General features: G+C 46.1%; 1 protein-coding gene across 1 annotated transcript in view; it reads right to left on the bottom strand.

Moving 5' to 3' along the window:
• Positions 1-27,355, bottom strand: part of LOC309541594 (sucrase-isomaltase, intestinal-like) — a 111,677-nt gene that overhangs the window by 83,924 nt on the left and 398 nt on the right. The window contains exons 2-4 of the mRNA XM_082239600.1: positions 19,644-19,731; positions 17,755-17,857; positions 16,779-16,927 (exon numbers count right to left, since the gene is read on the bottom strand). Coding sequence (XP_082095726.1) covers positions 16,779-16,927; positions 17,755-17,857; positions 19,644-19,731 — 340 coding nt within the window. The remainder of the gene's footprint in view (positions 1-16,778; positions 16,928-17,754; positions 17,858-19,643; positions 19,732-27,355) is intronic.

The following is a 27,355-nucleotide window of genomic DNA, read 5'->3' as shown; positions in this document are numbered from 1 at the left end:
CACTGAGATCCAGCTCTGAGGGCCTTCTGGCGGTTCCCTTACTGCGAGAAGTGAGGTTACAGGGAACCAGGAAGAGGGCCTTCTCGGTAGTGGCGCCCGCCCTGTGGAACGCCCTCCCATCAGATGTCAAGGAAATAAACAACTATCTGACTTTTAGAAGACACCTGAAGGCAGCCCTGCATCGGGATGCTTTTAATGTCTAATGTTTTACAATTTTTTATATGTACCGTAAGCTGCCCAGAGTGGCTGAGAAACCCAGCCAGAGGGGCAGGGTATAAATAATAAGATTGGGACAGTCATGGTCTCTCAGCTTAATCTACTTCACAGGGTTGTTGTGAGGGCAAAGATGGGGGAATGGTAGGCCCATGTGTGCCATCTTGAGTTCCTTGGAAGAAGTGTGGGATAAGTAAAGGTAAAGGGACCCCTGACCATTAGGTCCAGTCGCGGACGACTCTGGGGTTGCGCCGCTCATCTCGCTTTATTGGCCGAGGGAGCCGGCGTACAGCTTCCAGGTCATGTGGCCAGCAGGACTAAGCCGCTTCTGGCGAACCAGAGCAGTGCACGGAAACGGCGTTTACCTTCCCACCAGAGCACTTTGCACTTGCTTTCGACACTCTACTTGCACTTTGACGTGCTTTCAAACTGCTAGGTTGGCAGGAGCAGGGACTGAGCAACGGGAGCTCACCCTGTTGTGGGGATTCGAACTGCTGACCTTCTGATCAGCAAGTCCTAGGCTCTGTGGTTTAACCCACAGTGCCACCTGTGTCCCTTGTGAAGTGTGGGATACAAATCTAATAATAAATCAAGTAACCAACTGGTTATTAAGTGCTTACCAACTTCTCTTGCAATTGCCTGTTCTATTAAGATCCTTGTATTGAATGCAATCCACCAAGAAAACATCTCACAAAAATCCTACATTTGTGCCTTGGCAGAGCTCTGCTGCCCATTCAGTGGAAATAAAGCACATTCTCGATATTCATTTGCTTGGAAGAATGCATTTCTAGATTAAAGCACACACACCACAAACACAAATACCAGATTTCTAAATCACCCTACTAAACACCGCCCTCAAACGAAAACAAATCGAATCACCTCATTCTTTGCAAAAATCGAACACGCTCAACAAGAAGAATGGCTGTGTTGGGGGCTGTACAAATTCCACACAGCAATTTGCATTGCTTTCAGGAGGAACTGCAGCTTAAAACAATGGCGTTTTTAATCATTCTAATAGCTTTTCTCTGTGCAGAAAGCCCCCTCGCAGCCTTTGTTTGCCACCAGAATCTATATATAACAAATGAACTCCAGAGCAGTGGATTGGAAATTAGCAAAGTTTCTGATTAGATGTGGTTATTTGTTTCTTGCTTTCCCAGCTGCAGCGTTTAACAAAGCGTTGCACCACAGTCAATATTGCAGAGAAATTGTCTGGCTGGGGGAAAGATTTTCTGACTTGTATTACAAATGGCAGGCCCACACTAAGTTGTTAAAGGGGAAAATATATTGTTGGCCATTCGAGAATGATCACGTAGGAGCAAAGTAACACTCCATCTAATTCCGGATCCTGTTACTTCGATGTAATCAGGCCACCCTACAGAGATACTGGACTACCACCAAAGGGCAGCTTCACAGTTAAGTTCTTGACAAGTGTTTCCTGCTTGGCAGGGGGTTGGACTCGATGGCCCTTGTGGTCTCTTCCAACTCTATGATTCTATGATTCTAAGTGAGGTGACACAGAACTCCATTATTTCCTGGCATAAGGTTGGTTTCCAGCATGAATGCAAATGTCTAAGAAACTCTGCATGTGGGCAGAGGATGTGGACAGTACCCTGAACTCTAAGGTCAAGAGGTAGCAGTTATTCCCCTGACATGGGGGTATCACCGGGTGGTTTTGTAATGCAGAGGTGGGCAACCTTATCCAGTCTGGAGGCTGCACTCAATGTGAAAAAGGTAAAGGTAAAGGACCCCTGACAGTTAAGTCCAGTTGTGAACGACTCTGGGGTTGTGGCGCTCATCTCGCTTTACTGGCCAAGAGAGCCGGCGTTTGTCTGCAGACAGTTTTTCCGGGTAATGTGGCCAGCATGACTGAACCACTTCTGGCGAAACCAGAGCAGTGTACGGAAACACTGTTTACCTTCCCACCGGAGCGGTACCTATTTATCTACTTGCACTTTGATGTGCTTTCGAACTGCTAGGTTGGCAGGAGCAGGGACTGAGCAACGGGAGATCACCGCGTCGCAGGGATTCGAACCACCGACCTTCCGATCTGCAAGCCCTAGGCTCAGTGGTTTACACCACAGTGCCACCCGCGTCCCAATGCACTCAATGTGGGGAATGCTATAGAACATCTGCTGTTCATGCAGAAAATCCCAGAACAGCTATATAAAAGGCTAATCGTTATAAAATTCCCAAAGCATTACAGCACTCATAACCCACAGAGCAATCTTAACTAACAGCCAAATACAAACTCAGCACTGTTGAATTCACACACTCTCTTTCCCCATCCCCGTGATTCATAGTCTTCTACTCAGTTCCACTTAGTTCATCAGAACTAAGAGTTGGTCCACACAGTATCCATACGTGCATTTATTTAAAAGCAGCTACAAACTGCTTAATCCTTTTAAAAGCTCTAAGCGGTACTCTGCATAAAAACATGTTCCCAGTGCCATTGCAGCATGAAACTGTGGGCAACGGAAGGAAAACATTTAGACAAGGATTCCTGGGGCTTCCCTGAAGTTACTACGAGGACCTTCCGTGAAGGCGGCAAAGTTATACTCAGAGTAAACCCATTGAAATTAACGAAGCTGAGTTATTCACTTCCATTAATTTTGATGCGTCTTCTCTGAGCAGAACCTTGGATATAGCCCTGGGGCTGAGGCATTCTGCACATAAGTATTGTAAGAATCAGTTGCACAGAAGCTGTGCATCTAATCTCTGTTTTTCACCTAACGCCTAGTGCTGTCAAGGTTTGAAAAAATGTGTTCATGTGTAGAGTATTTCACTGACGTCCGTCCTTACTACGTAGCCACCATATTTGCAGGAGGTCATCCCTTGATGTCCACCCAATTTAACATCGCAGCCTTGCCTACTTAGCTCCTCTGACAGAGTCCTGGCCTATTAACCCCTACGAACACTATCTGATGCTCATGCATTTTGGTCACTGCAAACAATCTCTCTGCAGGAGCTGAAATGCTGAGTATAATGTAAACAGCAATCAAGAATATACACTCCCCCCTAGGCTAACTTGTCCCCATTCAATATGCTGCCTCTTTTTCTCCTGCAAGTCTGACATTTAAAAACTCCACATCGGGATTTTTCACTTAGATACAGAACATAGCTATATGTTACACAATATAGTAGCCAGATAAAGCACATTTGTGTGACCCACCCCACCCCCCAGCAGCCCCCATGACTGTCACCCCAATAAGCAGTAAAGGTAAAGGGTCCCCTGACCATTAGGTCCAGTCGTGGCTGACTCTGGGGTTGCGGCGCTCATCTCGCTTTATTGGCTGAGGGAGCCGGCGTACAGCTTCCAGGTCATGTGGCCAGCATGACTAAACCACTTCTGGCGAACCAGAGCAGCGTACGGAAACACTGTTTACCTTCCCGCTGGAGTGGTACCTATTTATCTACTTGCACTTTGACGTGCTTTCGAACTGCTAGGTTGGCAGGAGCAGGGACCGAGCAACGGGAGCTCACCCCATTGCAGGGATTCGAACCGCTGACCTTCCGATCAGCAAGTCCTAGGCTCTGTGGTTTAACCCACAGCGCCACTCGCATTCCAATAAGCTGTATTTTGAGTCAAATCAGGCCACAACTTTATTGACTACAGATACAGAGGTTTGCCATAGGCATTGAATATAACCATTGAGATACCAGCCTATCTGCTGGGGTATACCAGATGGGGTCAACCCAGGGGTGATGGGGGGGCCTATGACACATGTCAAATAGGGACCCCTTTGAGGAGTGCTATGGCCCCCACCCCCAGCTGGGCTTCCAGAAATAAGCAACTCCCCCTAGATCCCTTTAAGAGGGTGCCCCCAAAACCTGGAGGAGCAGGCAGAGGCTACAGCAATGTTTCCCAAACTTGGGTCTCCAACTGTTTTGGACTACAATTCCCATCATCCGAGACCATTGGTCCTGCTAGCTAGGGATGATGGGAGTTGTAGTCCAAAAACAGCTGGAGACCCAAGTTTGGGAAAACCTGGGCTAAAACCTCCCCTCCACCAGAGACTCACCCAATAATAATAATAATAATAATAATAAATTTTATTTATATCCCGCCCTCCCCAGCCGAAGCCGGGCTCAGGGCGGCTAACAACAATAAAACAGTACAAAGGTACAACATAAACAACATTCTAAAATCATTCATTATAAAAATTAATTAATTCAAGCCACTAGCAACCATTGGGCCAGAGCTCTGCGAAGATTGCCGAGGGAGGGAGTCAGGCTGTGCCCTGGCCAAAGGCCTGGTGGAACAGCTCTGTCTTGCAGGCCCTGCGGAAGGATGTCAAGTCCCGCAGGGCCCTGGTCTCTTGTGACAGAGTGTTCCACCAGATCGGAGCCACAGCCGAAAAAGCCCTGGCTCTAGTTGAGGCCAGCCTAACTTCTCTGTGGCCTGGGACCTTCAAGATGTTTTTATTTGAAGACCGTAGGTTTCTCTGTGGGGCATACCAGGAGAGGCGGTCCCGTAGGTACGAGGGTCCTAGGCCATATAGGGCTTTAAAGGTTAAAACCAGCACCTTAAACCTGATCCTGTACTCCACCGGGAGCCAGTGCAGCTGGTATAGCACCGGGTGAATGTGATCTCGCAGCGAAGACCTCGTAAGGAGTCTCGCTGCAGCATTCTGCACCCGCTGGAGTTTCTGGGTCAGTCTCAAGGGCAGCCCCACGTAGAGCGAGTTACAATAATCCAGTCTGGAGGTGACCGTCGCGTGGATCACAGTGGCTAGGTCAGGGCGAGAGAGGTAAGGAGCCAACTGCTTAGCTTGGCGGAGATGGAAAAATGACGCCTTTGTTATAGCTGCAATCTGCGCCTCCATGGAAAGGGAGGTGTCGAAGATTACACCCAAACTCTTAACGGACGGTGCTGGCACTAATTGCGCCCCCGCAAGAGATGGGAGTTGCCCCCCCAATCCCATATCGCCCCGTCCCAGCCACAGGACCTCTGTCTTCGAAGGATTTAGCTTCAACCGGCTCCCACGTAACCATCCAGCCACAGCTTCCAAACATCTGGTCAGTGTGTCTGGGGCCGAGTCAGGATGGCCATCCATCAACAGATAGAGTTGGGTGTCATCGGCATACTGATGACAACCCAGCCCAAAACTCCGAACAAGCTGGGCGAGGGGGCGCATAAAGATGTTGAAAAGCATCGGGGAGAGAATCGCACCCTGAGGTACTCCACACACCAAGGAGTGGCGCGATGACAATTCCCCCCCAAGCGCCACCCTCTGTCCCCGACCAGAGAGAAACGAGCGCAGCCATTGAAGGACTGTGCCCTGGATCCCCACGTCGGTAAGGCGGTGGTCCAAAAGTTCGTGATCGACCATGTCGAAAGCTGCTGATAGATCTAGAAGAATCAGCAGCCCCGACCCGCCTCGATCCAGCTGTCTACGAAGGTCATCTGTTAGGGCGACCAGAGCCGTCTCGGTCCCATGACCAGCGCGGAAGCCAGACTGGAATGGATCCAGAGCCAATGTTTCATCCAGAAACCCACCAAGCTGTTCAGCAACCGCTCTCTCAATCACCTTACCCAGGAACGGAAGATTCGAAAACGGGCGGTAATTGGATAGATCTAAAGGATCTAATGATGTTTTCTTTAAGAGCGGGCGCACCACTGCCTCCTTCAGTTCCCCTGGGAATGTCCCCGTGCCAAGGGACAAATTGATGATATCCCCCAGGGGGGCCCGCACCTCGTCTGGACACGCTCTAATCAGCCAAGACGGGCACGGGTCGAGAGGACAAGTGGTGGGCTTTCCAGCTCGGAGGAGTCTGTCCACATCGGCTGGGGATATCTGGTCGAAGTGGTCCAATACTGGACCCGAGGACAGTCGAGGGGCCTCCAGTTCCTTTATTGTATCCAAATTGGCAGGGAGGTCATGGCGGAGCGACAAGACCTTCTCCGCAAAAAAGCTCGCAAATGCCTCACAGCCGTGTGTCAATTTGTTATTTAAATTTGGCTGTCCCTCAAGGGACGTTAAAGACCTGATTACGCTAAATAATTGCGCTGGGCGAGAGCTAGCGGATGCAATGGAGGCCGAGAAGTATGACTTCTTAGCAGCCTTCACCGCCATCTCGTAGGTTTTCATAAAAGCCCTATAAGATGTTCTTGAGGCTCCGTCACGGGCACCCCGCCATACTCGCTCTAGCCGTCTGAGGTCCCGCTTCATTTTCCGAAGCTCCTCGGTAAACCAGGGAGCCCGGTTTCTGCGGGGTCGCAGAGGGCGCTTAGGTGCGATCTCATCGATGGCTGCCAGGAGCTGGGCATTCCAGCCCTCAACAAGCTCAGTCAATGAGTCGCCAGGGGGAGCAAGGTCCCGCAAGGCTTGGCGGAATCTCTCGGGGTCCATCAGCCTCTGCGGGCGAGCCCAAATTGGCTCGCCACCTAAGCAGGGTGGGGGTGGAAAGTCAATCCTGGCTTTCAGAGCGTAGTGATCAGACCATGGCACCTTCGTCGGAGGAGACATGATCACATCTATACCGACGCCAAAGATCAAATCCAGCGTGTGGCCTGCTTGATGTGTGGGGCCCGAAACAAACTGGGAGAGCCCTAGTGTCGCCATGGAAGACACCAGGTCCAGAGCCTGTGAGGAGGGAGTGGCATCAGCATGGATGTTGAAGTCCCCCAATACCAATAGGTTAGGGAACTCCAAGGCCCAGCCGGCCACCGCCTCCAGCAGGCCTGACAGGGTGGCTGCTGGTGCGCTAGGTGGCCGGTACACCAGCCAGACAGCCAAGCTCTCCTCGGAGCCCCACACTAGGCCAACACATTCGATGCCGGGGATCGATGGCGATGGTAGAGCCCTGAAATGCCTAAACCGCCGAGTTGTGACAATTGCTACGAAGTGGGCAGCCATGCTGGCCTGGGGGAAAGTCTTGATAGCTGCTTCCCAGCCAGATCATGGAGGAGAACTGAGCAAAGCACCTAATATCACTGTCAAAAGCATGCTTATTCTGTATAACCCATTTATCTATGGAAATTAGCCAGTCTTTGTTAAATCTCTGTGGTATAGTAAGTAATGCGTCGTATTACTTATTGCAGTGATTATAGTATAGAGAGGCAGGGAGGTGATTTAACCCTGGATATAAATATCTATATGTCACTATGTCAACAGCATCCCTTGGAAGGGGGTTAACCTGAATTATGCCAGGAAAATTGTGGGATAGGGAGGTGCTTTAGGGCTTTTGGGGCAAGGTTATCCAAAAATATAAAGCCTGCTTGACAGAGATAAAAGGTATGAAAAGGTCTGGGAACTCAGAGGTGACTCAGAGCAATGGCAGAGCTTCTTTAGGGGCCTGCAAATTATGCAGCAGGTACAGAATGATTTTGTGTTGCTCTCTAGACACAATTTATCATCTATTCAGACATTCAAATGCAGCTGGAAAAACTGCCCGCCGGCCTCATTTGCAGCTTATTGATTGCTTTGAGCAATATTTTATTTTCAAAGATGCAAAATTGGTCCCTTTCTTTATTGGCAAACAACTGGCCCTGCGCCCTGCACCGCTGCAGCTGGTTGCACATTCTCTCTCTCTCTCTCTCTCTCTCTCTCTCTCTCTCTCTGTGTGTGTGTGCGCGCGCGTGTGTGTGTGTGTCAGTTTTCTGGCATATTAATTCATGCCTTTTTCCTGCCACAAGCTCTTCTGCAAGCCCCAATGACCCCCTGTTTTTTCACACATTTATCAAAAATTCTGCTTTAATTTTGAAACCCCTGGCTGGAAAACACACAGAGAGAGATCCTATCCAAATATTCCTCTCCACTATTTTCTAATTCCTGCCAGGCTTTCCTTTTGCTGGAAAAGTTTGCCTTGGCTTAGAATTATTTTTATTTTTATTTTTTAACCTTATACTTGACATTTCACACCCACCTCACCCATCTGATTCTTCTTAGGTCTCAATATACCTGTTATGCAGGTAAACATGTATCTGGATGGCGTTTCACTAAGAGGCACCGTGGTGCCTGCAGAATATGGTTCTGGTAGCAGCCAATGTAGCAGTGTAGATGGCATGTTGTGTTTGGAAACTGGGAGAAACGCCCCGGTTGCTACTGCCTGGGTCTTTCCTGAGCATCATGCCAGGGAACAATGCAAACAAGAACAAACTGAACAAAGTGAAAGATTATGGGTCATCAGGGTGGGGAGAATTTGTGCATGAATTCAGCAGCGCTCAGTTTATTTTCTGGATGCAATTTTCTTCATGCTGACAATATTGTTTTATAGATTAGCTGTAGTACATTGTGAGTCCTGTAATAAGACTTCTGCTGCAATTGTGTTGCCCAGCTTATTACAGTGGTAATTGTGTTGCTCAGCTTATTACAGTGGTACCTCGTGTTACATACGCTTCAGGTTACAGACTCCGCTAACCCAGAAATAGTGCTTCAGGTTGAGAACAGAAATTGTGCTCCGGCGGCGCGGCAGCAGCGGGAGGCCCCATTAGCTAAAGTGGTGCTTCAGGTTAAGAACAGTTTCAGGTTAAGAACAGACCTCCGGAACGAATTAAGTACTTAACCCGAGGTACCACTGTACTTTAGTTGTTTTGATATTAGTGTTTTACAGATTATAATTGTTTTACCGGTGACATAGATAGCTCAGTTGGTAGAACCTCAGGGCTGCGAGTTCGAGCCCAATGTTGGGCGAAATATTCCTGGATTGCAGAGGGTTGGACTAGATTACCCTTGCGGTCTGTGGTCCCTTTCAACTTGACAGTTCTATGATTCTACTGATAATTTGTAATTGCTTTACTGGTTATTTGTAATTGTTTTACTGATGATTTGTTAATTATCCTATATGATTAGTGCTGTATTTGTTATGTTCTCTTATGTTATTGCTATTGTTTGTAAGCTGCTTTGAGTTTCATTTTTCTGAAAAGTCGCATCAAAATATAATAAATCAAATCAAGTTGGGTGCAAATGAGCCAGGACTAGAGCAAGTTTCCCCAACCTGCAGATGTTTTGATGCTGCCTGGGGATGGTAGGAGTTGCTGTCCAAAACATCGGGAGGGGACCAAGTATGGGAGACCTGGACTAGAGTATAAACCCAAAACTTCTAACATCGGGATTAAAGCTCTTACTCACCCAGGGTCTCCTGGAGAATACCCTATGGCTGAGCTCCCCATCTGGAAAAGGAATACAGTCGTACCTTGGAAGTCGAAAGGAATCTGTTCCCGACGTCTGTTCAACTTCCAAAACGTTCGGAAACCCAAACACGGCTTCTGCAGGAAGCTCCTGCAGCCAATTGGAAGCCATGGAAGCCGTGCTGGATGTTCAGCTTCCGAAAATCGTTCGAAATTCAGAACACTCACTTCCAGGTTTCGATCATTCAGGAGCCAATTTGTTCGGGAGCCAAGGCGTTCGAGATCCAAGGTACAAGATCTAAGGTGACGATTCTCTTGGGCGTTGTGAATTCAAGCAATATATATATATATATATATATATATATATATATATATATGCAGGTTTTGGTGTCTTCGGGTGTCTTCCCGTGTAAGAGTCGGGGTGTCTGTGCGACGTTTCGACGAGGTCTCACTCGTCATCTTCAGGCTGGTGCTTTCGGCTTCTTGTTACTGGAACAGAGCAGAGTCTGGTGTTTGGGTTCCTATAAATACTGTTGAGGGGTGTGGTGTATAGCCTCCAACGTTCTGGGCAGAGAGGAAGTTCCTAGATTAGTGTGCCTTTTCTTCTTTTGTTCCTTAATTACTTGAGGGATATCTTGGGTGATTTCATGAGTGATATTCTGAATACCACTGGGTGGGTCATTAAGTGTAGATTAGTTGCTAAAGCTTTCGTGTCTTGACCTCTTGAGCTTGTGAAGAGTTTTTCTGAGAAGATGGCTGTGCTGCATTTAGTTGTGCTCTGGCTTGGCTTCGTGTATAGGGGCGAGCTGTGGTTTTGTGCCTTGTGCCAGCCAGATCTGTGTAGGGATTGCAGGGGGGTGCAGCATCCGGAGGTGCCACTATAGTTTGGCTACTGGATGGAGTCTGTAATATGTCTGTGGAGAGGGTCTGGGTTTGGGTCTGGTGTGGTTGATTGGTGACGGCGTTCTGTGTGCCTCTGGTTCTGGTGTCGGTTTTTGTGGGGAGGGCTAATTTCCAGATGTCTGGCAGGCGGGACGTGTCGTCACGCTTGTTCATGTTGTGAGGGTGTTTCTCTATCTCGATGGCTTCCATGATTATTCTCTTGTGGTGATGTTCCATGTTAAAGAGCAATTTGGAATCTGCAAAATTAATTTCGTGTCCTGTTTCTTTCATGTGTTGGAAAAGAGAGGAAGTTTTTTCTTCTTTTTTGACGGCATTCTTGTGTTCTGCGATACGTGCATTTATTCGTCTGTTTGTTTGTCCAATGTACGTGGCTGGGCAGACTTTGCAGGGTATTTCATAGACCCCTTGGTTTTCCAGCTGGATTTTGTCTTTTGGGTTTCTGAGGATATTGGCTATTTTTTGGTTGGTGCAGAAGGCTGTTTTGATATTGTGTTTATGGAGGATTTTGCTGATTTTGTCTGTAGTGCCCTTGATATAAGGAAGGAGGGCCATGCCATTGTTTTCTTCTGTGTCTTGGTTTTTGGGGGGTGTTTCTTTTTGGATTAGCTTCGTAACCCTGTTTTTCTGGTATCCATTGGCGATTAACACATTTGAGAGATTCTGTAACTCAGTTGTCAAGTGGTCTTTGTCAGCCAGGCGTTTGGTTCTGGAGATGAGAGTCTTGGCTACGGAGTTTATTTGTGCAGGGTGGTGGTGTGATTGTGCATGTAAGTAGCGGTTGGTGTGTGTTTTTTTCCGGTAGATAGTGTGTCCTAGGGAGCCATCAGGTTTTTTGTAGATTAGGACGTCAAGAAAGGGGAGTTGGTTGTTGTCTTCTATTTCCATAGTGAATTGTATTTTGGGGTGTAGGCTGTTGAGATGTGTGAGGAAGCTATCTAGTTTTTCTTTCCCGTGTGGCCAAATTACAAAGGTGTCGTCAACATATCTGAGCCAAAGTTTGGGTTTGTGTTCTGACTTGTCTAAAGCATTGGTTTCAAAGTGTTCCATGTACAAATTTGCGATGACCGGTGAGAGGGGTGATCCCATAGGTGCTCCTTCTATCTGTTTGTATCTTTGTCCATTGTGGATGAAGTACGTGTTGGTTAGGCAGTGGTTGGTCAGGTCCAGGATGTATTTGGGGGGGTTGTATTTGTTTTGAATGGCTGTCAAGGCTGCAATCCCTACACAGATCTGGCTGGCACAAGGCACAAAACCACAGCTCGCCCCTATACACGAAGCCAAGCCAGAGCACAACTAAATGCAGCACAGCCATCTTCTCAGAAAAACTCTTCACAAGCTCAAGAGGTCAAGACACGAAAGCTTTAGCAACTAATCTACACTTAATGACCCACCCAGTGGTATTCAGAATATCACTCATGAAATCACCCAAGATATCCCTCAAGTAATTAAGGAACAAAAGAAGAAAAGGCACACTAATCTAGGAACTTCCTCTCTGCCCAGAACGTTGGAGGCTATACACCACACCCCTCAACAGTATTTATAGGAACCCAAACACCAGACTCTGCTCTGTTCCAGTAACAAGAAGCCGAAAGCACCAGCCTGAAGATGACGAGTGAGACCTCGTCGAAACGTCGCACAGACACCCCGACTCTTACACGGGAAGACACCCGAAGACACCAAAACCTGCATTCCTGTACCCGTGAAAATCTACGAAAGCATATATATATATATATATATATATATATATATATATATATATATATATGCAGGTTTTGGTGTCTTCGGGTGTCTTCCCGTGTAAGAGTCGGGGTGTCTGTGCGACGTTTCGACGAGGTCTCACTCGTCATCTTCAGGCTGGTGCTTTCGGCTTCTTGTTACTGGAACAGAGCAGAGTCTGGTGTTTGAGTTCCTATAAATACTGTTGAGGGGTGTGGTGTATAGCCTCCAACGTTCTGGGCAAAGAGGAAGTTCCTAGATTAGTGTGCCTTTTCTTCTTTTGTTCCTTAATTACTTGAGGGATATCTTGGGTGATTTCATGAGTGATATTCAGAATATCACTGGGTGGGTCATTAAGTGTAGATTAGTTGCTAAAGCTTTCGTGTCTTGACCTCTTGAGCTTGTGAAGAGTTTTTCTGAGAAGATGGCTGTGCTGCATTTAGTTGTGCTCTGGCTTGGCTTCGTGTATAGGGGCGAGCTATGGTTTTGTGCCTAGTGCCAGCCAGATCTGTGTAGGGATTGCAGGGGGGTGCAGCATCCGGAGGTGCCACTATAGTTTGGCTACTGGATGGAGTCTGTAATATGTCTGTGGAGAGGGTCTGGGTTTGGGTCTGGTGTGGTTGATTGGTGACGGCGTTCTGTGTGCCTCTGGTTCTGGTGTCGGTTTTTGTGGGGAGGGCTAATTTCCAGATGTCTGGCAGGCGGGACGTGTCGTCACGCTTGTTCATGTTGTGAGGGTGTTTCTCTATCTCGATGGCTTCCATGATTATTCTCTTGTGGTGATGTTCCATGTTAAAGAGCAATTTGGAATCTGCAAAATTAATTTCATGTCCTGTTTCTTTCATGTGTTGGAAAAGAGAGGAAGTTTTTTCTTCTTTTTTGACGGCATTCTTGTGTTCTGCGATACGTTCTGCGAACTCAAACACCAGACTCTGCTCTGTTCCAGTAACAAGAAGCCGAAAGCACCAGCCTGAAGATGACGAGTGAGACCTCGTCGAAACGTCGCACAGACACCCCGACTCTTACACGGGAAGACACCCGAAGACACCAAAACCTGCATTCCTGTACCCGTGAAAACCTACGAAAGCATATATATATATATATATGCTTTCGTAGATTTTCACGGGTACAGGAATGCAGGTTTTGGTGTCTTCGGGTGTCTTCCCGTGTAAGAGTCGGGGTGTCTGTGCGACGTTTCGACGAGGTCTCACTCGTCATCTTCAGGCTGGTGCTTTCGGCTTCTTGTTACTGGAACAGAGCAGAGTCTGGTGTTTGAGTTCCTATAAATAGTATTTATAGGAACTCAAACACCAGACTCTGCTCTGTTCCAGTAACAAGAAGCCGAAAGCACCAGCCTGAAGATGACGAGTGAGACCTCGTCGAAACGTCGCACAGACACCCCGACTCTTACACGGGAAGACACCCGAAGACACCAAAACCTGCATATATATATATATATATATATATATATATATATATATATATATATATATATATAAAAACACTATACAGTGGTACCTCTGGTTAAGTACTTATGGCAATTCATTCCGGAGGTCCATTCTTAACCTGAAACTGTTCTTAACCTGAAGCACCACTTTAGCTAATGGGGCCTCCCGCTGCTGCCGCGCAATTTCTGTTCTCATCCTGAAGCAAAGTTCTTAACCTGAGGTACTATTTCTGGGTTAGCGGAGTCTGTAACCTGAAGGGTCTGTAACCTGAAGCATATGTAACCTGAGGTACCACTGTGCGGATGTTCATTTAATGTTAAGCAATCAAGGCACATCCCTTTGTAAACCCCAGCTTGACTTTCTGATAAGCCGACTATATTAACTCCACTCTTTTCTGTGTAGCAGAATTTGCCAGTGCAAATATGCATGTGGCGGTAGCCGGGCATGCCTAAGCCCCACAGAAAACAAATGAGAAAAGCAGGACTGTCCTAAACTTGCATACTAAGAAGAAAATCCCACTTGGTCTAGTGCAGGGGTCTGCAACCTTTAAGACAAAAAGAGCCACTTGGACCCGTTTCTGAAGAAAAAAAAACTGGGAGCCGCAAAACTTGTCATTATAAAAATAACTTTTTTGTCACTTTTTTATTATTTCTTTGTTTGACCCCTCAAAATTACTCCTCCTCATAGAAATAAACGTTAAATTAACAAGTTACCTTTTTGTGTGTGTGTGTTCTTCACTCCCCTTCAAAACAGTGACCAGCATACATGCCCCTTACAATGTAGCGGGCGGGCGGGCGGGAAGGTGACGTCGGGACGGTGCGTGACTAACGCACTCACCGCCCCCATGCGACGTCACAGCCAGTACAGTGCCCGCCACAGTGGGGAGTGTCGGGGCCCACAACGCGCCTCCTCCCCTCGTTAGTATCCGCCCCGGAGCCACAGCAAAGGTGTAAAAGAGCCACATGCGGCTCTGGAGCCACGGGTTGCAGACCCCTGGTCTAGTGGGACTCCCTTCCCTATAAAGCATGAGTTAATTGCATGCTTATGGGTGTAGACTGAGAGTTTCAGTCCCAATGATTTCAAGGGAGGGATGAAAAGGCAGAAACCAAACAAGAAGAATATATGCCAGTCAAACAACTACACATAGCTGTCAAGTGTCCCTTATTGGGCGGGACAGTCCCTTATCCCAGCGCCATGTCCCGCTGCTGTCCCTTAGTGATGAGGCTTCATTTGGCTGCTGGCTGGGCTTTCTGCCTTTGGCTCAGAGGGGCTCAGAAGTTGAACATACCTGTGCCCGGAAAATCCCTTATTTTGGCTGCTGATCCCTTATTTTCGAGGCTGCTGGTCCCTTATTTTCAAATCTGTAAGTTGACAGCTATGCAACTACAGTATGGGAATAGCCACACTGCTAGTTTAAGTTGGGCAGACACGGTTCTAAGATGGCATCAAGAACATCCCTTTGCCCCTCTCCTCTTCGCCCGGCTAGTGTAAGTTTTTTGAGGGGAACAACATGGTCCAGTTTGAACAGAGGAACCAATGAATGCAAGGAGCAAGGATTTTCATTTCACACAAAAAATGAAATGAAGAAGAGTGCAGTTCAGTTGCGCTGGAGACCCTGAAATCAATACTGACTGGCTGTGTCCTTCATGCCATGGAAAAATGGCAGAGGGGATATTGAGGGGTCAAAGTACCATATTTTTCGCTCTATAACCAGACCACAAGACGCACCTAGTTTTTGGAGGAGGAAAACAAGGGGGGGGGGGAATTCTGAATCTCAGAAGCCAGAACAGCAAGAGGGATCGCTGTGCAGTGAAAGCAGCCTGCTGTTCTGTGATAGCTGCGCAGCCTGCATTCGCTCCATAAGACACACACACATTTCCCCTTACTTTTTAGGAGGTGAAAAAGTGAGTCTTATAGAGCAAAAAATACGGTATATTTCTAAGTGGGTGAAAATTGAGAAAGAAAGAAAAATGCACTTGTTAATAAACAGGAGTTCAGAAATGGGGGCGGAATAAGTGGAAGGAGAGCGACTTGCTGGGGGGGTGTTTTTAACAGACCCCCTGCCTCCCCCTGGCACTGTCTATGCCTTCCCCTCTCCTTTCTGAACATGTTATATGAAATCCCTGCTAGTCTTTTTCCCACGCTAATGTTTCATTCAACACATCCTCTTTTGGTAAAAGCGACTAACCAAGCATCACCTTGAAAATTAATTCTCCATTGAAAGAAAGAAAGAGAAGCAGATTTTGCAAGAACTTACATAAGCCCCTGAAAGGAATCATGATTTCCTGATACTGTTTTTCCTTCCAGGCAATGTTAAGCAGCCAAGCATCTTGCTTTACTGCCGATAAACGTATTAGCCAAGACTGCCCTCTGGCTTCCTCTAAACTACTGCTCAGTCTCCTCTTTTCGTAAAGCTGGCAAATGACATTAAATCCACATTTCAGAAACCAGAACCAGATGCCCAAAACCTAGCAGACGATCTTATCCTTGTCTCAGGGCCTCTTCATACATTCTCAATTTCCTACGCAGATTTCATGTGAGAATAAATGCCATCCTACATGTAGATTATAACATATAATGATGATTACCCATTTCACTGCATGTATGCATGACCAAAAGTTGAGACCGGTTATGGCTACATGGATTTGTAGATACAGTGTGATCATTACATGTGAAGATCTGGACACAGATAATGCACCTTTTCCTGAAGAAGTCTTAAACTAACTGAAATATACTCGGAGTCAAGAGTCGATTTCATGCTCTTTATTCAGTTCATAGTGGTGAGGAGGAATGGAAGTTCCCCCAGAATGTCTGCTTTATATACATTATTTACACAATGGGCCCCACGTGATTGGCTAATTCCAGGATTCACCTGTAGGCCAATCAGGTTGCGGATTCACTTCCACCTGGAGCTGGATTGGGTGGCTCCTGTGGACCAATCAGACTGCTGCATTCTGAACCCTATTGTTCTAGGACCAATCAGACTGCTGCATTCTGAACCCTATTGTTCTAGGACCAATCAGACTGCTGCATTCTGAATCCTATTGTTCTAGCACCAATCAGACTGCTGCCTTTTGGATCCTGATCAACTCAGTACATAACACTAACTCATATCTGCACAAGGGCGAAGAGTATTAGCTAATCACCCATCTGATGAGGGATTATGGAAAGAAAATATACTCACTCAATATTTCTTCATCTGCATGTGTGCACCTGGCATTTTATCCCTTCAGCGAAGACAAGGAATAATTTGCTCCCTGCTATTTCTGTGACAAACGGAACTTATACTCAGGATAGAAAGGATCATTTTTCTTTTCCTTTCATGCTGAGCCAAGCTGCAATGCATGAGAAATGGTGCTCATCTCAGTTCCATCACTTCTTGTTTTTTTTTTCCCCCAGCAAGCAAACTTAATATAGCTTGTACTCACAGAACAGTTCCTGTGGCTTTCCTTATGATTTTAAACCGAAGAGATAAATCGTTGACAAATTCAATGTCATAGCTGGTGTCAGCAGCAGCGAGAGGAGGGGATTCAATCTTGAGAGGAACTTTGAAGCGTTGGTTGTTAGGGTCATAGATCTATTTCCAAATAAGAAGAGACACATACAAAATAAACATAGAGTTATCAGTAGGTTGTGCATAAATGATAGGCGCATGTCAATTCTGTATCCAGGGCATCTGTCTACCAACTCCACCTGGTACGCAGGCTGAGACCCTATCTGCCCGCAGACTGTCTCGCCAGAGTGGTGCATGCTCTAGTTATCTCCCGCTTGGACTACTGCAATGTGCTCTACGTGGGGCTACCTTTGAAGGTGACTCGGAAACTACAACTAATCCAGAATGCGGCAGCTAGACTGGTGACTGGGAGTGGCCACCAAGACCATATAACACCGGTCTTGAAAGACCTACATTGGCTCCCAGTATGTTTCCGAGCACAATTCAAAGTGCTGGTGTTGACCTTTAAAGCCCTAAATGGCCTCGGCCCAGTATACCTGAAGGAGCATCTCCACTCCCATCGTTCTGCCCGGACGCTGAGGTCCAGCGCCGAGGGCCTTCTGGCGGTTCCCTCATTGTGAGAATTGAGGTTACAGGGAACCAGGCAGAGGGACTTCTCGGTAGTGGCGTCCGCCCTGTGGAACGCCCTCCCATCAGATGTCAAAGCGATAAACAACTACCTGACATTCAGAAGACATCTTAAGGCAGCCCTGTTCAGGGAAGTTTTTAATGTGTGATATTTTAGTGTATTTTTGGTTTCTATGGAAACCGCCCAGAGTGGCTGGGGAAACCCAGCCAGATGGGCGGGGTACAAATAATAAATTATTATTATTATTATTATTATTATTATTATTATTATTATTATTATTGCTGACCAACTTCTTTCCTTGCTTGCTTTCTCTTTCACTCACCTTAAACCTGACTCTGTCCTCTGTCTGAAACTCCACATCCAACGCAAGTTGAGGAATGTCATTTCCATAGAGGGAAGCTGTTCCACGTCTTGACAGGGCCACCCTGGAAAAGACACACCACCATTTATCTTCATACTATATTGTCTGTTTCTATGAGCAGCCAGCAAGGAGTGAAAAATATTTTGTTCTCTGAACATTCGGTAAGCATACATCTCCAAAATCTCACTCTAGTGATCAGTTCATGTGTCTAAATATATCCCATCGAAAGAATATTACCCACAGCTTTATGACATTTCTGTTATACAATACAGTTTACATGGAGACTCAAGGAAATGGATCCATGAATCGGTTGGGATTTTAATCCGGATCGGCTAAATCAGGATCAAAATTCTACAATCAAGGCCTTATAATTCAATAAAATGCCACATGGCCACACAGGTCCACAGGCAGAGAAGGCATCTGGGACATAAATGTCCATTATTACTCTGTGTCCCGTCTAGTGAACCCTTTATTCATCCAGAATAATTGTATTGTGATTCAGTTTGTGGTAATTAAATCCAACTTTATGTCATCTAGTTCCCGTCCAGTGAACAGTTTTATTGATTCAGAACCATTGCGTTGCAATTCCATTTGCGAAAATCAAATCAATTCTTATGCCATGAGCCAGGCTCCATTGTTTGTTATTAAAATAAAGCATTAATGGTTTCTACTCTCCAGAGACTCCGGACTGGATCCTAAGATACCCTTCTGCTCATAGAAGGAGTTTTACCGTGAAGGGTAGCACCTCTGATCCAGGAGAGGCTCTTTCTGATAGAAGGAGAGAGGGAATATTTGCCTAATCTCCCTCTCCTGTGCTACTCCATATGGCCCCACAATGTCCCAGAGAAGATTGAGGGTGTGGGGACAGAAGGAAAGAGGAATCAGCACACTTTGCCTACCCCTCTTCCATTAGCAGGTGTCGCAAGCACCCTTTCCACAAGAAGAACTCAGCTCAAAGGATATTAGACTGCATGCACGGACTCAGCTACATTAGTAAAAATCAAACGTTATAAATGTGTTATAACAATGTGACAACAGATGGCGCTGTGGAGTGGAAATTGGAACTCCATGGAATTTTCCATTGTGAGCTTTAAAGTGGTTATTTTTCAGAGTGTTATTTTTATAGCTGTGTAGATGCGGCCGTGAACTCCACATGAGCAAAGATTGACTTATTCTTTGCAATATCAGGGAGTATCCCCTTGATATAGTGCGAGGTAGAGGGCCTTCTCGGTAGTGGTGCCTGCCCTGTGGAACACCCTTCAGTCAAATGTCAAGAAAATAAACAACTAACTGACTTTTAGAAGATATCTGATGGCAACCCTGTATCGGGAAATTTTTAATGTCTAATGTTTTACAATTTGTATGTGCTGTAAGCTGCCCAGAGTGGCTGGGGAAACCCAGCCAGATGGGCGGGGTATAAATAATAAAAATTATTATTATTATTATTATTATTATTATTATTATTATTATTATTATGTGTGGGAGGCATTCCCCATCACAGACGAGATGGATTATTCTTGCTTATGCAGAGCTCTGGGTGTACACTGCAACCTTTGGAGTACAGCTTTGCCTGGGCTTCTGTGCGGGTAAATGTAGTTAGCTATCTTTTATCTTTACTAGCTTAAGCATTGCGCAATATGCACAATCGTTGCACTTTTCCGTTGCTCTTTGCATTGTTTTCAGCATTAAGCAATCCACATCCATTTGCAAAGCATATGGCTTCTTCACTATCAAGCAAGGCTTTACATTTGAGGAAAAATCAAGAGATATCAGAAAAGTGTTGTCAGTGTACAAAATATTAAATACACAAAGAACTGGGGTGGAGAGGAATAACAAAAGCTGACTTTTACCTCCAGCCTTTTTCTGTCTTCTCTGGTTTTCCGGTCAAAGAGTAACCATATAGTCCATCTTCCCTCACAGCGTAAGCCTGGCTTAAAACTAAGAGGGGAGAAACAGAACTTAGTGGATACAATCTTCCTGATTTCTGATTCTTCCGGTCATTTTTGCCATTTGAGAATAATCCATCAACTTGATCAGCCATTCTTCTCTGGTAGGGATCTTATTTCCATCTCTGGGCCAATAACAAAATTTTAATAAGGAACATTTATATCTTATCTTAAAGACCATTGTAAAAAGTTCAAATCGTTAGCAGGATTGGAATATCACTTGTAGTTTAGTGGTGAATTTTGGACACAATAGAGAGGTAAAAGATTTGGATTATTATAAAAGATGCAGGAGGAAATGATTAACAATGGGACCCACAAAGGGGAGGAGGGAACTCCAAGAGATCCATTGGAATCTTGTTTTTATGCTGTATATTGGACATGTGACTGCAATTTTTTTATCTGAAAAACCAAATAGATAAATTTAGAAAGAAAGAAAGAAAGAAAGAAAGAAAGAAAGAAAGAAAGAAGGAAGGAAGGAAGGAAGGAAGGAAGGAAGGAAGGAAGGAAGGAAGTCGGTCCAGCTCCAAAGGCCTTCTGGCAGTTCCCTCACTGCGAGAAGTGAGGTTACAGAGGGCCTTCTCGGTAGTGGCACCCGCCCTGTGGAATGCCCTCCTATCAGAGGTCAAGGAAATAAACAACTTTCTGACTTTTAGAAGGCAGCTCTGTTTAGTGAAGTTTTTTTTTAATTGTTTGATGCTTTATTGTGTTTTTAATATTATGTTGGGAGCTGCCCAGAGTGGCTGGGAAACCCAGCCAGATGGGCAGGGTATAAATAATAAAATTAATTTATTATTTTTATTATTAATATTAATTGAGGGACCTTGTGTTGGATACTCCTGAACCTCCACAGGTTTCTACTTCAGGCTTGATGCTGGACTGCATCCTGACTTGGGACTTGGATCGACCCTAAACCTCGTTTCCTGACCTCCGGCTTCAGATCTCAGACTGTGGACTTTGTGGATGCTGAACTTGGATTTTGGACTTGGTCTTGGCACACTTTCTGGCTGGCAGGTAGGCCAGAGGATCAGGACAGACTGTCACAGTAGCATAGAAGTGATTTAAATGTATGGTTTGTGTTATGTACTGAGTTGAATAGGATCCAAACTGCAGCAGTCTGATTGGTCCTAGAACAATAGGATCCAAATTGCAGCAGTCTGATTGGTCCTAGAACAATAGGATTCAGAATGCAGCAGTCTGATTGGTCCTAGAACAATAGGATTCAGAATGCAGCAGTCTGATTGGTCCTAGAACAATGCAGCAGTATGATTGGTTTGCAGGATCCACCCAATCCTGCTCCAGATAGAAGTGAATCCACAACCTGATTGGCTTACAGTAGAATTCCGGAATTAGCCAATCATGTGCAGCCCATTGTGTAAATAATGTATATAAAGCAGATACTTTGAGGGGGCATTCATTCATTCCTCCTCACCACTATGAGCTGAATAAAGAGCATGAAATCACTTTGCGACTCTGAGTATATTTCAGTTTGGATGTGCCCTAAGAGTTTCTGAGACATCTTTTGGCAACGTGAAGAAGAGAGGGAGTGACCCTCCAATGTAGGTGCCATCATAGCAACCTTCCCTCTCCATTGTCATAATACCAACTCAATACCATTTGTCTATTGCCCTCTTTAGGGTGATGTTCACAAATGCCACTCAGAAATAAATTACATAAGGTGGAACATGCAAGATTAGTTCCTTCCTAAGAATGAATGTTAATAAGAAGTTGCTGTTGCCACCAAACATTATATAAAGTCAATTAAAATCCCACTGCACGGAGCCTTTCACTTTTGACTAAAGCTTCTGGAAATATTAATTGCTGGCTCCCAAATTACAATTCAACGTAATTATCCCCATTTAATTTAGCAGTATATCAGTGATTGAATCCATCTCCGAAGCGAGGCTCTTTTCTTAGGAGAAGCATGTCAAAGCTGCAGGAAGGTTAAGTCACACAATAAACCATTGTGGGAGTGAAGCTGTGGCTGAGAGCAACATTCACAATTCCAACCAAGAGATCTTTCTGGTCAGGATGACTCTTCAGTTAATGTGTCGGGAACTAGTTAATCCACTTCTATAGTATATGTATGACTCCCATTGGTTTATAATAGGCAGCGCTATTCTTCTGGAAAAGAAGGTGCCGGAACTCACCACAAAACACCTCTTGTTCTCTTAGAATGGCAATGGCGGCCACCTGAGAGGTGCCGGAGTTCCAGCAAGTTCTGGCTGAAAAAAAGCCCCGATAAGAGGTGCTACCTTGCAGCTAGCTACCCACCAGAGTATCATTTATGAACTTGGGGAGTCATGGTCCCAGTGACTGACAGTTGGCCAACTGAGTCCTACATCTGGATCTTGACACTGAGCCCAACCCCAGAAACCTGGAACCTTCCAAACCAGAGACTACCCATGAAACAGGGCAGGCCAGTGAGCCCCCGGGCCAGTCGCCAGTGAAGACGCAGCGTTCTCGCCCCGATGGGCCTCACATGCCAACAAGCCTGCTCACCATTTTCTCTATCTTTCTGTATACAGTGGACGCTCAGATTGCAAACATGATCCATGTGGGAGGCACGTTCGCAACCCGCAGCGTCCGCAACCCGCAGCGACGCGTCTGCGCACGTGCAGGTTGCAATTTGGCACTTCTGCGCATGCGCAAAGCACAATTTAGCACTTCTGCACATGCATGACCACCGAAATCCGGAAGTAACCCGTTCCAGGTTCCAGCGGTTCGTAACCCAAAAAAACGCAACCTGAAGCGTCTGTAACCCGAGGTATGACTGTATTCCCTAGGTCTGACTTACTTCTTCCACAGGGCCTGAAAGGGGTAAGCCACACCCAGGGAGTTTTTAAGGGCTCAGTTAGCACTGAAACCCATTGGCAGGGCTGAGGTAGCTGCCTCAGGCGGCAGATAATGAGGTGGGGGCGTGGCCAGAGCTATGATTATCATGCGGCCTGCCTCCTCCCCCACACACTATCCTGCTGCCCTCAAGTGTCCTTTCACTAGTATTGGAGTAAGCTTCAACTACCAATCCAATTGGGGGTATGCACAACATGTCCATTGCCTCAGGCAGCTAAATTTCTTGAGCTGGCCTTGATTAGTTAAAGGTAAAGGGGACCCCTGACCATTAGGTCAAGTCGTGGCTGACTCTGGGGTTGCGGCGCTCATCTCACTTTATTGGCCAAGGGAGCCGGCGTACAGCTTCCGGGTCATGTGGCCAGCATGACTAAGCCGCTTCTGGCGAACCAGAGCAGCGCACGGAAACGCCGTTGACCTTCCCGCTGGAGCAGTACCTATTTATCTACTTGCACTTTGAAGTACTTTCGAACTGCTAGGTTGGTAGGAGCAGGGACCGAGGAATGAGAGCTCACCCTGTTGCGGGGATTCGAACCGCCGACCTTCTGATCGGCAAGTCCTAGGTTCTGTGGTTTAACCCACATCGCCACCCGCGTCCCTCGTGGCTTTGATTACTGGGGGGGGGGGGAGTCTGTCCCATGGGCCCTGGCCTGATCACCCTTGTTTCCTAGTTCCTGATCTTTGAGTAGCTATTAGACAATTACTCCCGGCCAATCCTTTGCTCTTGCTGTCTGCTCCAAACTGCTTCCCCCAGAGTCCACCATGGGCTCATTCTTGACACCAAGGAAGATAAGTGGAAGAGGAGATGATACCTAAGGCTGCATTTCCATGAACACTGACTTAGGATCTGGCCCACTTCTGAATGTACAGACGTTTGTGCTCCTTTTCACATGCACCTGATATAACTAAGTTGTGGGGGTGGCAATATTGTACAGTCAGTGGCGTCCGGTGAAATTTTTCCTAGGGAAACAATCGGGGCCAGAGGCGCCAACTTGAGAGAGCGACTGGGGTGGTGGTGACGCCACAACATTGTGCATGTGAGGATCACTCCTTCCTCCCTAAGCTAGGCAGAAGCTGCCTGAGCTTTGGGAAGGAGGCTCCAGGCTTTAATACTTTAATACTCTAATTCGCCGGGAACATTTAGGAGACTAGCCTAGTCCCCCTAGTTCACTGAGCGCATGCTACTGCGTGCAGAGCAGTAGGACATAGATCTCTGACTTAACTCTCATTGTATACTTTGCCAAGCTGACTGGGGCCAATGGGAATTCGTGTCTAACATCTGGCAGGTCTTAATATTCCCCATTCCTGCTCTAGTAGATCTCCGTGTTGTAGGTGTCCATCAGGGGTCAGCAAACTTTTTCAGCAGGGGGCCGGTCCACTGTCCCTCAGACCTTGAGGGAGGGCCGCACTATATTTTTTTGGATGGAAAACACATTCCTATGCCCCACAAATAACCCAGAGATGAATTTTAAATAAAAGCACACATTCTACTCATGTAAAAACACCAGGCAGGCCCCATAAATAACCCAGAGATGCATCTTTTAAAAAGGACACATTCTACTCATGTAAAAACACACTGATTCCTGGACCGCCCATGGGCGGGATTTAGAAGGTGATTGGGCTGGATCCAGCCCCTGGGCCTTAGTTTGACTACCCATGGTCTACATATTTCCACCTAGCGCCATTTGACTGGTCACGATCCCATTGCCTTTTGACAACATTTTGGGACTTCTGGCAATCTGAAAATGCTTCCTAACCCCACAGAGTAATGGTGAACTTTACAAAGATATAGCTCAAGTCCCTGCACATTCGCTACCCCCAAAAAAACAAATAAATTCTGCAGAATTAAAAGAACCTTGACATCAGAGTATTTGTTGAGCAAATTGCAACTATCATCTTTCCAGTCCACCCTGTCAAGATTTCCGAGTTCCCTCAATATGAGGTGTAACTGTTTCTCCCAGACCACCCCCAGAAATTCTTTCTTTTCTTTGGTGACCTGATGCCAAGAATGTTCGTGGCCTTTTAAATCTTGAAGTTTACGGGGACATCATGTACCAATATTTAAAGTGCCATGAAAACACTTGATAAGCACAATCTGCATATTGTGCTGCCACAATTCTGGCAATTGCGCTACAGCAGGGACCCGGTTTGCTTTGGGAACTGTTCTATGGCATGCTTAGAATAATGCTTAATCCCGCCAGGCCTTAAGAATACTGTTCATTGTATTCCACTTTGCAAACAGAAACATTTTGAATGAGATCGTATCCCATACGCTTTCTCCCCCGTGAATAAATAAATACGTAATCCCACGCAATCTCTAGAGAAGGGAAGCATTTTAATTCTAGATCTGAACTCGCACAGAAGGTCTTAGAATCAATAATAAAAAACGATTTAAAACCCCTTAGCAAAAGCTTGTGCTGCCCACTGGTGGCTTTTTAAAAAATCTCTCATTTTGGGGAAAGCAGATGCTACCAGTATTGGTTTTCCACATGGGTGACTGACATTCTTTATAGCCTGCTGGTAAGAATAACCACATGCCCTTCCCAAAGCCAACATTTGGCCATCCATTTTGGGGGAGAACGGGAAGGCACCATCACCGGAATTGAGAGAAGAGGGATATTGCATTTTACCTGCTTTAGCAGATAGCTGGCAGAATTGCTGCCTTTTTCCAGCTGAAACCAGTCCGGTTGTTCCTAAAGAAGAGCTACAACCTAAAGCACGTTGTGTGGGGAACTATTTTGCTGAAAGGAAAATCTTCCAAAACAGGAAGCATCTAATGATGTAAACAAAACAGGGGAAGTTTATTGTTAAATTTGCCTGCAAAATTGGCAAAAGCGCCTTCTTCAAGGGCATGTTTCTTTACAAATTGCTCAGAAACCATCCTTTTCAAAGAACCTGCAGGGTCTTATTTGTAAAGAGACAAAGAAGCCACTAGGGGAGATATTTGAACTGAAAGACTGCCAGTTAATTTATCAAAAAGCATTCATCCTTTCCAGTATCTTCTCCCCTTTCTTTGGTACTGCTTTGAACTCTCCTGGTATGTCCCACAGAGGACCTTACGGTCTGCAAATAAAAACATCCTGAAGATCCCAGGCCACAGAGAGGTTAGGCTGGCCTCAACCAGAGCGAGGGCTTTTTCGGCCGCAGCTCCAATCTGGTGGAACGCTCTGTCACAAGAGACTAGGGCCCTGCAGGACTTGACATCTTTCCACAGGGCCTGCAAAACAGAGCTGTTCCACCAGGCCTTTGGTCAGGACGCAGCCTGACCCCCTCCTCTGGCAATCTGCACAGAATTTTGCTTAATGGTTGCCACCAATTTGATTTTAATTAATTTTTATAATGAAATGTTTTTAGAACGTTGGATTATTTTGATTGTTGTTAGCCACCCTGAGCCCAGCTTCGGCTGGGGAGGGCGGGATATAAATAAAATTTATTATTATTATTATTATTATTATTATTATTATTATTATTATTAGTTTGCTACTTATGATCGAAAGAGGTAGACATCCTCGCAGATCAATGGCTTGAGCCAAGATACACTAAAGACTGCCTCTCCCAGTACCTGTAACCAGCCTGCTACTCCCTAAAACACCTTCCTCTGTGCCCCAGCTGTGCAGGATGCCTGACTGACTGGGACAAGAGACTGGGCCTTCTTGGTGGTTGCACCAGATTACTGAAGGTTGATTTGGCCGTCTCCTTTACTGCCTGGTGAAAGCTTCCCTGTTCCAGCAAGCTTTTGTCATTAGGCAGACAAGGGTTTCTTTTCTGGGGAGTCTCTGAATTTCTATCTCCTCATACTGTTTGTATATTGTTCTTATGGATCACAGCACTTTGAACGATTGTAAACTGCTCCAAAAAAATGGAATGCATTGGAAGGGTGGAGATACACACACCGTTGAATTACTGAAAGAATGAAGAATCAATAACAGCTGTTGAACACAATCCAAGAACAAGAAAAAGGGCAGCTGCATTATAGATGCATTTTGAAGAAAGTCTTTTACCAAGGGAAATACAAATTGATCTGGGCAACTTTTCTACCGCAGTTCACCTTTACAGGCCCCCAGTACAACTTCTTAGTGATGTATGGAAGTGAGAGCTGGACCATAAAGAAGGCTGATCGCCGAAGAATGGATGCTTTTGAACTATGGTGCTGGAGGAGACTCTGGAGAGTCCCATGGACTGCAAGAAGATCAAACCTCTCCATTCTGAAGAAAATCAGCCCTGAGTGCTCACTGGAAGGACAGATCCTGAAGCTGAGGCTCCAATACTTTGGCCACCTCATGAGAAGAGAAGACTCCCTGGGAAAGACCCTGATGTTGGGAAAGATGGAGGGCACAAGGAGAAGGGGATGACATTGGACTCGATGGCCCTTGTGGTCTCTTCCAACTCTATGATTCTATGATTCTATGATTCTATGGTTGGACAGTGCTCTCGAAGCTACCAGCATGAGTTTGACCAAACTGCGGGAGGCAGTGGAAGACAGGAGTGCCTGGTATGCTCTGGCCCATGGGGTCACGAAGAGTTGGACACGACTAAACGACTAAATGACTAAACAACAACAGCAAAACTACAACTTCTTAAAAGAGTATTTTTGTTCCATAACCCCCATTTGACTTAAACAGAGAACTGCACCTGTGAAGGTAGCAAAGTTGACTTCAGCACTGGAGCTGAGCAGGGGAATGTTTAACCGCCAACCTGGTGCCCTCAGGATGTTTGGGGTGACCAATTCCATTGGCCCCAAAGTGAGGCTGATGTGATGGCATCCGACT

This window comes from Podarcis vaucheri (genome assembly GCF_965113315.1).
Source record: "Podarcis vaucheri genome assembly, chromosome: 10".
NCBI classification, from domain to species: domain Eukaryota; kingdom Metazoa; phylum Chordata; class Lepidosauria; order Squamata; family Lacertidae; genus Podarcis; species Podarcis vaucheri.
Note: the sequence above shows the minus strand (reverse complement) of the source record. Positions and strands in the feature narration are given on the sequence as shown.